A 17199-nucleotide genomic window follows, 5' to 3' on the forward strand; every position below is an offset into this window, starting at 1 on the left:
AAACGTCAACAAATCACCAATCGTATCACGAAGTGTATTGCGTTCATACAGTGCACACAAAGATGTTAACACATTGAACATGGTCTTTCCTGGAAATTAAATCATCCGACAATTGTGTCTTATATTCTCCTTTACTCATTTTGGGATGAAGTACTGTGTTCTAGTACTGATATTTACGTCTACGTCGATCAATTGTCTTCAACAGAGTTACGTCCGAAAACGAGAATTATCTCCTTCGTATAATTTAACAACGCTGTGGAGTCAAATTTTAGCAAATATTAGTTTCGGCGCTAAGAAATAAGTGTTTAACATCAAGAGGAAACAGAAAAATATTTCTCTGAAAAGTAATTTCACAAAAAAAATTTATCTCTGGAGAAACAAAAATGCAGAACTTACATTAGTTAAAAACAAGAAATTTATTAATGTATATACAAACATTTTATTAACATAAAAACATTTTGAACATTTAACAGAGTACATTATGCGTGCTGCAATGGTGCTTACAAGGTTCCTACCCCCTTGTATTTTTGAATATTATTTGAAGTAGCAAAATAAGGTGTTTCGATGACAACAAGTCTTTCGAACGCACAAAACGAATTGGTGATCCACTGACACAGATAACATATTATTTGGATCAAATGTCCTTCCATATATCCAGATACAGCTGTGTGACAGTCAATTACATTACAGGGTAGACGACAAAGAGATTTCACATTTTTGTTTCAGTAATTTCAAACTACTTAAACTACGAAGGTCGGGAACATCACAGGAGCATTACGTCAGTTCATATGAAAATTTGCAACAACGAAGTGTATGCAAAGTAACCTGCTTACAAGATGCTGCACGTCCTACTATTTCTTGGTAATTTTATAATATGGAAATAAAGTGATACTACCCTCTTACTCAGAAATTTACTGGAATGTTCTTTTGATATTGTTTGGTTTCGTTTCAAGCCTTCTTATTTTGCAGACAGATGGGAACATCCATTATCTAAAAGTAGAGTCGTTGAGTTACCCTTTATAAGCACAAAATCTGTTCAGCAGCCAAGACAAATTATTACTCATAGAGTATAAATCATAGTAATCTCATGACGATTCTGAGGATAAATAGGCGATCCACTGAATTCCTGCACAGGAAAAGAATTAGTTTGGCTGACATTTCCCGTTCACTATGCTACAGTCACAAATTTTGCGTTCAATGCGTTTCACACATAATTCTGCCTTAATTACTAAACCGACTTCTTTTATACTGACAAACAAAAACCACTCATTCATAATGATTGTGACGTCTAGAACTTCATAAAATCATGAGGAACACTTAGATTAAAGTTAATCTCTTACTGAGTTTGACAGGGAAAATTTATCGTCATGGACATGTTCTGTTCGGGCATTTAAAACACTACATACTATCAGTGACACAATTCACATATTCTTACATGATTAAGTCCATTTAGGCAATCTTAAGCACGATTTACATTTTGTACTTATCGTTCTCAAATCAACAGCATTTATACCACTTATAAAAAACCTTTAAATCATTCTACAGAACCTACTTGATTAAAAAGTAATAATTTTCAGAGGAACTAATATCACATTGACCAAAGACGGCGAATCAGTCTTGTTTTGTCATTGGAGGAACAATAATCTCGAAATTAGATTTTCCATGTGTTGTCTTCCAAAAGGGTTTATGCAAGTACACCTCTTTCCTTCGCTGTATCATTATTTAGTTCATGGTCTTCATTTCAATTGCAGCATCTGCTACACTGAAGTCTGACTTCAACTGGCGGTGGTCTTGACACGAGTGGGATTTTGCATCCGACAACTGAAAATTAAGTAAAACAATTATTACCATTTATTCAGCCTATGTCTAAAAATATTTATGTGAACTATAGATGGTGAGACATTTAAAAAAATTATGAACAGTAAAATAGGATGTTTCAAAATGACGTTTTAAAAATTTGGTGACAGGTTCCTTATATCAAAACAAGGAAAAAATATCCAGTAAACATGGACTCTAAAATGCATACCTTAAGAGTTCTCAGCATTTGTTCATCCTCGATACTGTGAAACACACTTCTACTGAACATGTGCATAATACCGAGTGGTTATAATTAAACTTTACGTATGTAACACTTATAACATGGAAAATATTTACTGTACGAGTACCAAACTTGCTAGCATTAATGTCAAGGACATGTGGAAGAGAAACGCTGCAGAATAAATTCAACTGAAACACTTTTAATGTGCTGCTACGGTGCGTCACACCATTACTGCTACAAAAGGGGCTCAATATGGTGCCCATCAGTGTCCAGAAGAGTTTGAAAGTGCATGACTGCATTCTGCACAGCAGAACGAAGCCTGCCCATAGATATGCTCGCTACCTTTCTTGGTATGCTGCGCTTCAGATCAGCACATGTGTGAATTTCCTCCTGGTAAACCCTGTCCTCGAGGTAGCCCCACAGTGGATGAGATCAGATGATCGTGCCGGCCAAGCACCTGAAAACGATCGGTTGATAATTCGATCGTTTCCAGACGGGTTTCGAAGAAGCAGGTGAACTTCACGAGCGATGTGCTGTGGGGCCCCACCTCGCATGAAAACGTCTGTGCTCAAAGCATCTCTCTCCTGTTGGGAGGGTATGACGTGCTGGCGATGTATGTTGCAGTAACGCTGGCCAGTCACATTGCACGTCTTTCCACCTTGATCGCCAACGTTATCAAAAAGCAAAAAAAATGGGTCAGTGATGAAAGTAGCCGTGAAGCCACACCATACGTTGACACATTCTCCATACAGAGGAACGTCACGCACAGTGACTGGAGGTGAAGATCCCCACACTCGGCAATTCTGTGTGTTCCCCTCACCCGTCAGAGAAAAATGAGCTTCACCTCTCCATAGGATGGTCCAGGGCCAGCTCTCGACAATTTCAGTCCTTGCGAGAATGTGAAGAGCGAAGTCAACACGTCGTTGTACGTCCTGTGGTATAACGTGCTGTACGATATGGATCTTGTACGGATACCATTTGAAAATGGATCGAAGCATCTTCCGTACAGTGGACCACAGCACGTTCAACTGTCGTGTGACCCGTACGCGCACTGCCTGACATCCGGTAATTTCGGGCAGCGTTTTCTGCTATAACGACAGCTATTTCATCAACCACATGTGGTACAACAGGTCGTCGGCCTCTTCCCGGAGAGACGCCCACTTCTCCAGTTGATTCGAACTTCTCCATCATGTTCCGCACAGCTGGTGGAGAAAGATGACCCTTCCGTAATCCTTTCAGCCGGCGATATTCTCGAAGAGCAGCTGCAGCATTACTGTCGTCTTGATAATACAGCTTCACCAGTAATGCCCTGCTCCTTTTGTCCAAGCTCATGTTGACACGTCAACAAGAGCACTGCGACTGGTCAGGTTATGTGAGACTACGAATCACGGTGACTGATCACGGCACCTGTTGTCCCTAGTTGTAACAAGACGGTGGCGCTGTGACGCACGGAAATCATGCTCCCCATATTCTGGACAGTGATGCTACCAAGTTTGGTACTCGTACGGTAATAAATTTCCGTGTTATAATTTGTTAGATAGGGAAAGTTTAATTATAACCACCTGGCACTTTAGAGATGTTTACTGTGCATTTTGTTCTGTTTTGGCCCACACCACCTCCTCTCAAAATATGGAAAACAGAGTCTGCAGCACAAGAGATACGTTTCGTAGTATCGAGAATGAACAAGTGCTCATACCTTTTAAGATATGCGTTTTAGAGCTCATGTTTACTGCATATTTTTCCTTGTTGTAACGTTAGGAAGCTGACCGCAAATTTTTAAAACGTCATTCTGAAACACCCTGCACAACACCAACATTTTTATTCATCTGCAATTTCAAATAGTTGTGATGCTCTCTAACTAATTGTTAGTTACTATAGTCTATTTAATATTACTTTATACTTGTGACGTCTGTCACTTGTCGCTACAATGTTGCCACATCGGCTTCCGGCTACCGCTCTGTAATAGGTGACGTAGAAACAGGTCGAGTCACTTCACAAATGCCGTTAATGTGTAACGAGGGACAGTGTTCGAAGCGGCCGCCATGTGGCATGTAGGAAATACAAGGTGGTGTGTCGATAGCTGGTTTTAAGTGACCAACGACTGAACTGCGGCAGATGACGCGTTTTGTAAGCCTCATGTCCTCAGCTAACCACAGTCTCATTATGCTCAATGTATTCGAGGAAACGGCGGCCAACAATCTGCGGGAAAACTAAAATCAAGATTTCTTTGTTTACTATGATTAAAGTTAACTTGTACGAGCAAACTCAACACAGAAAATGCTCACTTTCATCGCTAAAAGCACACTACAATTTCTCGCTCTCATTGTTTATCTGAAGTTATTCTAACGCAGGCCACACGAGCTGCCGCGTTATGTATCGATGAGCAGTCTTTGTTGACACTTGGTCCCAGACGAGGAGAGAATAAAATGATGAAAATAACGCGGCAAATAATTAGAAATAAAAAGTTACAATTACGATAATCAAGTGAATAAACATAAGAATCAAACTCTTTTGATTAGATTTAGAAATTTTAAACGTCGCTTAAGTTGACGACCTTCTACACGTCACGTTTACACGCAAACCATTCGGCTACGCCACAACGTTGGATTAAATAGTTTTATTTATGATTTTCGTGACCCAATTGCAAGGATGAATTGCAGCCTTCAAAAATTCGCCTTAAGCAAAGTCGTGCGAAACTTTATTTAACGTAAGCCAGTCTCTGTATATGTCACGCTAAATGGCTTCTTGTGCAGAAGTATCCAGTAATTGTTCGTTAGTGCTGTGTACGAAACGTGTATATTTCATTAATTTCATTAGCATCTGTGTGTGGGGGGGAGGAATTCAAAAATGCCTCTGAGCTCTGTGGGACTTAACATCTCAGGTCATCAGTCCACTAGAACTTAGAACTACTTAAACGTCACCAACCTAAGGACGACACGCACATCCATGCCCGAGGCAGGATTCAAACCTGCAACCGTAGCGGTCGCGCGGTTCCAGACTGAAGCGCCTAGAACCGCTCGGCCACTCCGGCCGGTTGTGGGTGTTGGTGTAGGTGTGGTTATCATGTTTGAGAAATATACGAAAAGAAAGTGCCACACCCATGATTTGGGATCCAAAAACCTTAACAAAAAATGCCGAACAAGGAATTGGCATTGAGCTGACCAAGCGTCGTAACAGTTTGGCAACAGTGAACGGTTTGTGAGTGACTTTGAGTGGTCTGATTGGAAGAAACCGGTTCGAACGTGTGAAGTGTCAATTATCAAGTAATTTTAATCGGACTATAACTATTGTTCTTCTTATTACGTAAAACACTCGTTAACTACTGGAATAAACGGGGGAAAATTCTAGAGGGACATGAGCTATGGGGGAAAGTGAATAGTAGACAAATAATGGCATCTAACATAACGTAGTATGCAAGACAGCGTACCCTACACGGCGGAAGGTAATAGTGAACATATTGGGGAAACATGCATATTTACCCCGGTACACGACATAACACCTTATATTTGCATTTTGACACATGTGAGATTTCCAATGGAGAAATTACAAACGTTTCACGGCGAATGTCGAAAACAGGGTGTGTAAACTTATCCTAACAGTCTCCTGTGATGCTGTTTCAAAACTGCAGAAGCGTTACACTTCTTTCAGTTCAGCCGGTAAATACAGGCAAGCAAACGTCCCTGCCTAAACTCATGTGATGCTTTCTTTCAGATTCACTTAATATGATAATGGAACACATAGGTACTTAATCTGCTTCACCGTGTACTATGTCTTCTTGTAATATTCTAAGTGCTACTTAGATTTTTATTTCGTTCATATGAAACCAGACAATTTCCTATTTAGTACGTCTAAGACGATCAGGACACGTTCATAGGACCTGTCGACCTGAAAAAAGCTTTCGGCAATGTAAAATGGTGCAAAATGGTCGAAATTATGCTACAAGGAAAAACGTGCAATGTACAATATGTACAAGAACCAAGGGGGTATAATAATACTGGAAGATGAAGAACGAAGTGCTCGGATTAAAGAGGTTGTAAGACAGGGATGTAGTCTCCCACTGTCACTGTTCAATGTATACATTGACGAAGCAATGACAGATATAAAAGAAAGTTTCAAGAGTGGAAATAAAATCAGTTTGAAAAGATATCAGTTATAAGATTCGTGATAACATTGCTATTCTCAGTGAAAATGAAGGATAACAGGAGCTGAATGGAATCAACAGCCTAATGAGTACAGAATGTGATTTAAGTGTTAATCGAAGAAAGATGAAAGTAATGAGAAATAGCACAAATGAGAACAGCGAGAAATTTACGTCAGAATTGGGGACTGCTGAGTAGACGAAGTTAAGCAATTCTGCTACTTAGGCAGCCTAATAAGCCATGATTGACAAAGCGAACAGGACGTAAAAAACAGACAAGAACAGGTAGAAAGGGCATTCCTGGATAAGGAAAGTCTGCTACTATCAAACATCTGCCTTAATTTGCGGAAGACATTTCTGAGAATGCACGTTTGTAGCGTAGCATTGTGTTGTGGTAAAACAAGGACTTGGGAGGGTCTACAGCATCCTCATCACGTAGATCACAGAAAGTGCTGAAATAAAGAATCTGGTTAACGTTCACGACATCCTGAACAAGTGGGCCCAAGTCATTTACATGTATATCTGGACACATACCCTGCAAGCCACCATACCTGCGTGGTGGAGGGTACCCGTTTCTGTTCCACTCGCAAAACGAGAGAGAGAAAAACGGCTGTGTATAGAGTATCCGTAAGAGCCCTAATTTCTCTCATCCTGTGTTCGTGGTCCTTTCGCGAAACATTGTTGACCGTGAAATAGTTCTACAGTTTCTCTAATTTCCCGCAACAATGCATCGCGGAGAGGACATCGTCTTCCCTCCAGGTATTCCCATTTGAGATCACGAAGCATCTCCGCAATAGTCGATAATACCCATCGGTAACAAAAATCTAGCAGCATGCCTGTGAACTGCTTCGATGTCTTCCTTTAATCCAACCTGGTGGTCATCCCAGACACTCGAGCAGTACTCAAGAAATGGTCGCTCTAGCGTTCTATGCTTCGTCTCTCTTGCATACCAGCTACATTTTCCCAAAAATCTCCCAGCAAATCGAAGTCGAGCATTAGCCTTCCCTATTACCTAACTATCGTGCTCATTCATTTCACGCATAGATATTTCATCGATGTTACTGTGTCAAGAAGCACACTACTGATGTATTCCAACATTACAGGTTAGTTTTCCCTACTCATCTCCATTAACTGACATTTTCCTACGTTCAGAGAAAGGTGTCATTCATCACACCAACTAGAATTTCTGTCTGAGTTATCTTGTACCCTCTTACGGTCTCTCGACGACACCTTCCAGTACACCACTGCGAATTCAGCAAATAGCAATAAATTGCTGTTCACCATGTCCACCAGATTGTTTGCTTATGTACAGAATAAGAGCAATCATATTCCCAGAGGCAGTCCTGATGACACCCTTGTTTCTGATGAGCACAATGTAATTTGTTCCATTACTTAAAAATTATTCGAGCCACCCACGTATCTGGAAACCTAATCCGTATACTCGGATCTTTGTCTACAGTCTGCAGTGGAGCACCTTGTCAAAGGCTTTCCAGGAATCTAGGAACATGGAATCTGCCTGTTACCCTCCATCCATGGTCTGTAAGATATCATGTGAGAAGAGGGTAAACTGAGTTCCAGACGAGACATTCTTTCTAAGTACGTGCTGATTTGTAGATAGAATCTTTTCTTTCCAAAAGGAAATATATTATATTCGAACTCAGAATGTTTTAAAGAATCCTACAGCCAACCAACGTTAAGAGTATTGCTCTGTAATTATACGGATCTGTTCTTTTACCTTCCTTATAAACAGGCGTCAGCTGCGATTTTCTCCATTCGGTTGGCACTTTGTGTTGGACTAGTGATTCCCGAAAATTTTAAGCCAAGTAAGCGGTTAATGTAGGGGAGTCGAATTGGGATTCCATCTAGACTTGTGATGTATTTGCTTTCAGCTCTTTCAGTTGCTTCTCTCTCCAGGTTGTGCGTTAAACAGCACCAAAACATAACAGACCCAACTCCGGCCTGAACTGTACCACTTACCACTTACAGGATACGTGTTACACACTTCATTGGGTCGTCAGCACAGTCGACAACTTGTATCATTTGAAAAGGGACAAAAATCACCACTCGACGGATGACACTGTATGTCCTCCCGCTTCAGTCCCTGTAATTTCATGAAATTTCGGTGATGGGGGTGATGTACATAGGATTCAAAAAGGCACCTGTGACGGAGGGGCGTTCCAAGCAGAAAGCTATCATTGAGTTTCTTTTAGCAGAAAACCAGAGTATCTCAGATATTCGTAGGTGCTTGCAAAACATCTACTAAGATCTGGCAACGAAGAAAAATCACGGTGAGTCGTTGAGCGAGGCGTCGGTTATACCGCAACAAGGCCACACAAACCTGCCTGACCCCCTGCGCGTGCTGGCCGCATACAGCTGTGGCTCTTGCGGTGTTGGAATGTGTGGACAGTCTCATTCGGACGGATCGATGGATCACAATGAAACCACACGCTGCTGTACGTCTCCGTTGGTAGTGCTGACACGATCGTCCACCAGATGGGATATTCAAAGACCTGTGCCCGTTGGGTCCCTCACTGCCTAACAGAAGAACTTAAAGAACAGCGAAGGCTGGTGGTGACAATCTTGGGTGAAACATCGTCACAGGCTATGAAACACGGACTCATCATTTCGAAACGGCTATTCATGGAGTGGCGTCGCACCGCATTTCCTAAGTAGAAAAAGTTCAAAGCCGCACCCTCAATGGGTGTCTTCTGGGATTTTGAAGGGGTTTTTCTGTTTGATGTCCTCTCGCATGGTACAACGGTCAACCGCGAAGTGTATTGTGCTGTCCTCAGGAAATTGGACATACGACTTCAGCGTGTTCGTCACCACAAAAACGCAAACAAACAAATCCGTCTCCATGACAGCACAAGGCCTCTCACAAGTCAGCGCAACCGGTGGAGCTCACAATACTTCCTTGGAGTGTTCTTCCTCATCCACCCTACAGCCCGGATCTCGCACCTTCGAAATTCCATCCGTTTGGCCCATTGGAGGATGCAGTCGAAGGTAACAGAAAATCGATGATGGGAAAGGAATCTATGTAGGAAAACGTTGGCTCCAATGTCGACCAGCAGAATGGTACCCTGAGGGCATATACTCACACTAAGGTGGTGTAGGATCGTCACATTGAACGCCACGGTAGCTGTGTGGTCCACGTGACGGCGACGGAATGTCATTCCAAGGGGTCCAGGTTCGATTCCCGGCTGGGTCGGAGATTTACTCCGCTGTGGGATTGGGTGTTGAGTTGTCCTAATCAGCATCATATCATCTTCATCAACACAAGTCGCCGAAGTGGCGTCAACACTATAGACTTGCACCAGGCGAACGGTCTACCCGACGGGAGGCCCTAGCCACACGACATTTCATTTCATGTTGAAAAACTGGTTTTGTATCCAAATGAGTGCGGAATAACACGGACTATTGGAAACATGAATAAAAGCAGCATACTCACAGAAAAAAAGTGTTGTATTACTTACTGAACGCCCCTCGTGCTACCACAAATTTCAAATGATATAGCACAGCTATAAGTCGTCTTTTTCTTGCAGGTTTTGTTTGGTAAATATAGATTTCAACTACTGCCTAGCGATTATCAATGCACTATTTTATAGTATCAATGCATGTTCTAATACGTCAGTCCTCTGTTGTTCAGGCCCGAAAGAACTAGGAAGAACAGTTAAACGAAATGGACAGTATCTTGGAAGGAGGATATGAGATTGAAATAAATAAAACCGAAATAGGGATAACGGACTGTAGTGGATTTAAATCAGGTGATGCTGAGGGAATTTCATTAGGAAAGGAGACACTTAAAATAGTAGATGAGTTTTTCCATTTGGATAGCAAAATATCTGATAATGGCCGAAGTAGAGAGGATATAAAATGTAGATTAGCAATGCAAGAAAAGCGTTTTTGAGGATGAGGAATTTGTTAACATCGAAAATAGGTTTCAGTGTAAGGAAATATTTTGTGAATGTGTTTGTATGGAGTATACACATGTATGGAAGTGAAACATGAAACATTCAGACAATAAGAGAATAGAAGTTTTTGAAATGTACTGCGACAGTAGAATTCTGAAGATTAGATGGGTAGATTGCGTATCTAATGAGGTGGTCCTCAATATAACTGGGGAGAAAAGAAATTTGTAGCACAACCTAATTAGAAGAAAAGATCGATTGACAGGATAAATCATGAGACAGGGGATCACCAATTTAGTTCTGGAGATAAGTGTGAGGGGTAAAAATCGTAGAGGGAGACGAAAAGACGAATGCAGTAAGCAGAACCATAAGGATGTAGTTTTTAGTAGTTCTTTGGAGATGAGGTGGCTTGCACAGGATAGAGTAGCATGGAGAGCTGCATCATATCCGTCTTCGGACAGAAGAGCACAAAAACACAGTTAAAAGTTCATTAGTTAATATACGAGAATCGTTATTTTACTAACTATCCTTCTTAAAAGTAAAAGTCAACATTTGTCTTTTCTGCAGAGCAGTTAGAGATTATGCACAGAGTGCCAACTAACTAATAGTGTACTTCATCTTAATCACTAGTGTTCTTTACGAGGACATCTTCTGTATTTTCTGTCTTTTCCACCAATATATTCCTGAAAATTGTAGGAGAAATTTTTTCAGTAACGCCGTATTAACTGATGTTTTAAAATAATTTTTCCATGTGGTGATATTCATAAACTGTAAATAGTTAATGTGTTTGTATTTAACTTTACCTATTCTGTCTTTCCTATCCGCCAGGGCCCTTCTTGACTTATTAATTTCATATTGTCGAGTTACATCGCAATAAATTTGCAGGAGAAATTTTTTTCTTTTTTGAGATCCATTGATTTGTGATGGTTCTGTATCCTCGCATGACAATACGTTCGTCATTCTTTGTAACATTTGATCGCAAACATATCGGTCCGCTTCAATGCAGGGTCTATAATGCAGCTATCGCTGGTTTAGCCGATCATATCATTCCATAGTAACTGCTACCTGCTGACAATGTTTTCAATAGAGTTTGACTGTTGTTGCTGGTTGCGAGAGCTTGTCGTGACAGATAGTCGGTAGTCTGCGGAGGAGTCGAGTGAATTTGAAATGATGTGCGTGCTGGCATTCCCCTGATTACGAAATTTATGTTTAAGAAACTATGTTAGATAAAGCTATGCGATTTCGTGCTAAAGGTAATTTAACTCATAAAGTTGGTAACATTTTTGTCCATCATTACACTGCCATATGAGGGAACAGCCTGCTATTGCAATGTCCAAAAGGAAATAAGGAAAACGATGCCTCCACTAGAGTGACCTACTACCAATAGTATATCTTTCTCTCCGCTGGACGAACGAGTCTGCAGCTCTCATTACTGCTGTGTACTACAGGTGCAGGACAGGATATAGCTGAAATTGTATCAACTCTATTTTTTCTTATGACGAATGTTTTGGGTGGTGAACTGTAGACAAAACTGTAACTCACTTATTACCTAGTATTTTCTTTGAGTAGTGGGCGGACCTATTGCTTACCTTCAGAAGAGTATTTCAACCTACTGCGTTTGTGGTTGCCCAAGAGGGGAAACGATGTTAGGTGGTAGACGGTGAGTGCTGTTATTGCTTCTCTATTCTGTCCGCTGTCCTCCCATTCTGAAACGGGGTCATCTTTGATGATTTGGGTATAACGGCGTGACCCATACCGAACTTAGTTGGGAACTTCTGTCTGGGTTAATCAGATAATCACTCATTCAATACAAGTTCAGTGTTTAAGTTCCTAGGCCGGCCGAAGTGGCCGTGCGGTTAAAGGCGCTGCAGTCTGGAACCGCAAGACCGCTACGGTCGCAGGTTCGAATCCTGCCTCGGGCATGGATGTTTGTGATGTCCTTAGGTTAATTAGGTTTAACTAGTTCTAAGTTCTAGGGGACTAATGACCTCAGCAGTTGAGTCCCATAGTGCTCAGAGCCATTTGAACCATTTTTTTAGTTCCTATCGATAAGAAACCGCGTCTTTCTCCGTTCGAAATCGAATCACTATTATTGGCTTAGAAATGAAATCAATAGGATGTACTAGCAAGCTGAAGGGAAATGGCTGCAAGAAAACTGTGAAGCTATCGAAATATTAATGGACGTTGGAAGGCGTACAAGAGGGTTAAAAAAAACAAATAATTTAAACACATTGTACACGGGACTCCACAGAAAAGAGAGTGGGTATTTTCGAGTGAATACGCTGAGGACCGCTACGGAGAAGTCGACGTGTCTAGTAAATTCATGGATGAAGATACAGGTACCGATCTGTAGGATTATGGGACTATTAGAGTTTGACAGAAACTAGGCTATGAAGCTATGTGACCCAAAACATTGGCTGCAGCATCGTACCAACTCTTCACTGATTGTTGGGCGACGGTCAAACAAACCTGTGCACTGATTTCGTGTTACGTGAATTAGACAGACATCTTCCGGAAAATCTTTAAGCAAATACGTACATTCACAGTGTGGGAAGGTGTTAGGCAGTCGTTGCTATGTAGTTCTACAAAGAGAAACAGTTAATTACCATTAAAATCATTAAATATAGGCCCAATTTTATATCCCTGCTCTTAGAAACAACCTCGTTCCGCAAGTCTGAAAACGACATAACACGGCTGGGAAAACACTACTTTTATTTTCTCTGAAACCAGTAACAAAGAGTGGTTTACATCTACTCTAGAGCATAATAACAATCGGCCATGGTTGATCCTTTATTCTGTTTTAGAAATACTGAGCGTTGCATCTTAATGAAAAATAGAAAATCAAAATTCTTAGAAAATGGAGAAGGCATTTGTCTTGTTTTGTTTTGGATTCCAAAAACTTTACATCCCGCTTCCCAACGTTGGTTTCCATTGCACAGTTCGAGAAACAAATTCTTTCATGACTTACGCAAGATGCATTTTCCCAGCCCACTCTGATGAACGTGAAAGACTAACAGCTGGGAGAGTATCGACTGTACCATTGTTGATCTGAGGCAAGTTGTATGTTGTCGCTAGACGGTGAATAACTTCTTAGGCAATGCTAACGATACTGGAACTTTCATAATCACAATAGTCACGAGAATAGCTTTGAGTTTTTTTGCTCTACTACGTTTAGGAATAAGTTTCGCACCAGCCGTAATGGTTCCCCATTAATGGTTCCCAGCATTAAGCCTACTGAATATATTTGGGAGGACGTAAACAAGTAGCTTATAAGGAAGGGACTGTCGCTTTTGATCCTTTGATCACTAATGAGGAGGTGCTGAATATAAGTGGGGAGAAAAGAAATTTGTAGCACAAACTGATTAGCGGAAAAGATCGATTCATAGAATAAATTCTGAGACAGGGGATCACCAGTTTAGTTCTGGAGGTAAGTGTGTGGGGTATAAACCGCAGAGGGAGACCAAAAGACGAATACAGTAAGCAGATTCAGAAGGATGTAATTTTTAGTAGTTATTCGGAGATGGGGTGCCTTGCACAGAGTAGAGTAGCGTGGAGAGCTGCATCAGATCCGTCTCAAAAAGGTCAAGTATCTCAAACACACTTTTCCTACGGCTTCGTTCACGAAACAATCACTGGCACCGACGATGTTTCTTTGTGTTCAGTCTCGCTGTTTTTCCTTTTTTTCTCTTTATTACCGTGACGCATATGGGTCTCTGATTTCTTAGAATGATCTTAGACTTTCTCAAATAGCATATCAAATACTTCCTTGTTCTTAAGATTCACAAGAGGTGCTTTCAGTATATCTACAGAAGGCTTCACTCCGGTTGCGTTAAAATTTGCACTCTGCATAGAAATGACCAGTTCTTCGAATACTCTGAGAACTTAAATCGTGGTTGTCGTATGAGCAGTAATCTCATAGTTTTCGAGCTGCTTGGAGTAGCCACGCGTGACTGAGTATCATTCGTCTCTGATTTTCTGTGTCTTCAATACTTGGGTGACAGATTTCTGGACCCTGTCGTAAGTTTTGTGAAATGTTTAGAAGATTTTACCCTTACAGCTCATCGAATCGAACACACTGATGTCAGTAGCTGAACTTAAGGATTTGTATTAGTCTTGTCAACGTCAGAGGGTAATACAACGTCTATAAAGTGACGTTCGCAGAAATTTGTCAGAGACGAAATAAGATTCTACAATTTATGTAACAAATTCTGTGAGTTTGAGAATATGTCTGCTCCAAGAACTAAATGTGGCATGTTGAACACAAATCTAATTGTATCTCATTCGGCTAATGCCACCTTTGTGGTGGACGATCTGAAATTACATCATTAAATCCAACCTATCCACCTACTTAGGCAACAGATCGAGAAAATATTCACAAAATAGGATGAGCCTAAAACGTGTCCCTGATTGCAAATAATTATGTCTAACGGCTATGCTGGATATAGCTGTTCGCTTTGTTACCATGCTTTTGTAAGGCAGACTTCAACTGGGTGAAATATAAAGAGAAGAAGAAAGGCATTCGTCACAAAAAAACTATTTATTTATAGTGTTTTCCGCTCTTATCAAATCAAGTGAAATAAAATAAGATTACAGCACCGATTAAAATATAGATATGTAAAAATTTTGGCAAAAATATGAACAAAAGGCACAAGTGAAGTTGTCTACACAAACCGGCCATAAGGGAAAACCACTACACGAATTTGAAAGAGTTTTGTCTATAAATATGTCCACTGATATGTATATTCCAAGCAAATAGTGTGAAAAAGACAATAAATACATTTACTGAGTTTATCTGCTGCCAACAGGAAAGATATTACAGAAACCCACCAAAACACAAGGCACAAAATGCACAACTGAAACAATTCAGCGATATGTCTATCATTTAAGTGCAAAAATGAGTCTGTTGGCTCCAAGCAATTGAAATAAATGTGAGATTTTCATATTCTTGTAAACTGAGGGAAACAAATTAGTATGTGGGACGGGACACTGGTCACGAAAGCGTTAAGAATGTTGTTGAAGCCGGCCGGAGTGGCCAAGCGGTTCTCTGGAACCGCGCGACCACTACGTTCGCAGGTTCGAATCCTGCCTCGGGCATGGATGTGTGTGATGTCCTTAGGTTAGTTAGGTTTAAGTAGTTTTAAGTTCTAGGGGACTGATGGCCTCAGATGCTACGTCCCATAGTGCTCAGAGCCATTTGAACCAAAATTGTTGAAACGTGCTGCTTCAAGACGATTCTGTCAGTTTCATCACTCTGCAGAGACTGTTTTTAACCAAGGTCACTGGCGCCAAGGTTTGTCATCAGAAACCTTACGTCACGGAGAAGTAATATTTAGTAAATATTCTATATGCCGTTCTGTACAATATGCAACGAAGTGTAGTTGTTCTCTAATAGTTTTCTGTGAGGTAACTGAAATATTATTCTCCATTGAGGCACTGTAATGAATAATCTTATTAGAGATATAGGTGCCCTGAATGTTTCACTAGAAGTTCCACCAACTTTATGTGTTGCTACATATCATTAATCCAATTTTACAGTTACTTCCAATGTTGTGGATTAGATAACTACAGTTAAAAGGTAATTATGGAAAACAGAGATTATAGCTGGCAAATGCTTCTAGTATCAAACAATTAAACTACTAGGAGTATATACAGTAGATTATATTCACCGAGCGTGTGCGTGTGTGAGTGTGTGTGTGTGTGTGTGTGTGTGTGTGTGTGTGTTTAGTATGTGTTACTGAGTAACAATTGTATCAGAAGTAGTCACAGTCTTGAAGATAGATCATTGCTGACTCCAAAGTGAATGGTATTCGGCGTGTAACGTGATAGGGGCGTCGTCAAACGCTGTACTGGCCGTCTGAGTGACAGGTGAGTGCAGGATACGCAATGCTCGCATTTCAGTGCAGCTAGAGTGTGGCTGCAAGACCCATGACGCACCATTCCTAACATCGTGCTGACATTGGCTACTGATGCGGCACGCTGTCAAGGCTGTACGTGGTTAAATTGATTCAGAGTAAGTCACTACAAAGAAGTTTCTATGAGCAACCAAGCAGTCAGTTAGAGATGTATCACTCGCGAATTCAAACCTGGTCATCGACAACCGTTGACTGATCATAACATCTAGAACACCTGTGCCTGCACTCACCTCATCTCAGAGGGTACAGAGGTTATAATGGGCCAAGAACATCGTTAATGGCCGCCTAAAACAAGAGTAAAGTTTTGTTGTGGTAGACGTCTGCACAGAGAGAGCGAGCAGTAATATTCGCTCTCATTTTTGTGTTTCCTTATGTTGTCCAGAACGTCGCAGATGACTTGTCTATGCTAACAACATATAGTTCCAGACGACAGGAAGAAGAAAGAAGAAAGATTGGGTTTAACGTCCCGTCGACATCGAGATCGTTAGGGACGGAGCACAAGCTCGGATTCTGTCAAGGATCGGGAACGAAATAGGTCGTGCCCTTTCAAAGGAACCATCCCGGCATTTGCCTGGAGCAATTTAGGGAAATCACGAAAACCTAAATCAACCGACGTCCTCCCGAATGCGAGTCCAGTGAACTAACCACTGTTGCACTCCGCTCGGACGGACGGAATAACAAATGAAAGAACAATGTTGTTTTGACTTTATTTCGATGACTTTTGCCTTATGTACTGCATAAGATGAGAGGAGCAACGGATGTAGCGTACTGGTGATAGTGTGAGGTATGGTGAAGAGATTATTGAAAGGGGAAGGCAAGCACATGTATTCCAGAAGAGTGTAAAAAACTGGGTTGGAGCAAGGATGTACGACCAAATGCAAATATGTGTTATATTGAACCTTTTATACTACGAGACGTATATATCGGAAACGTAAGGAAGGTGAGCAGGACATTAGCAAGTGATACGAAATTTAAAGGAATCAGAATAAGACTAATATACACCCCTACAAAGTTTGGAATATCACAGTGTTTACTACAATGACTTCTTATAGTACACCCATTGAGGTTTTTACAATACTTTATTAACAAAATAAACGGAATTTCACCTGAAAACAAGAAGGATTTTGATTAGTTAAAGAAATCATTACAAAACAAAGCAGGCTTTCTTCTAAGTGTACATCTTAAAAATAAAAACGGTGAAAA

General features: G+C 40.9%; 1 protein-coding gene across 6 annotated transcripts in view; it reads right to left on the minus strand.

The window, feature by feature from the left end:
• Window positions 1-434: 434 nt before the first annotated feature.
• LOC126091870 (parathyroid hormone/parathyroid hormone-related peptide receptor-like) overlaps window positions 435-17199 on the minus strand; it is a 509713-nt gene continuing 492948 nt past the window's right edge. For all 6 annotated transcript variants that reach the window (XM_049907163.1, XM_049907181.1, XM_049907197.1 and 3 more), the window contains one exon: window positions 435-1821. In XM_049907163.1, the coding sequence (XP_049763120.1) occupies window positions 1723-1821 (99 nt within the window). In that variant the 3' untranslated portion in view covers window positions 435-1722. The remainder of the gene's footprint in view (window positions 1822-17199) is intronic.

The sequence above is a fragment of the Schistocerca cancellata genome, chromosome 1 (genome assembly GCF_023864275.1).
Source record: "Schistocerca cancellata isolate TAMUIC-IGC-003103 chromosome 1, iqSchCanc2.1, whole genome shotgun sequence".
NCBI classification, from domain to species: Eukaryota; Metazoa; Arthropoda; class Insecta; order Orthoptera; family Acrididae; genus Schistocerca; species Schistocerca cancellata.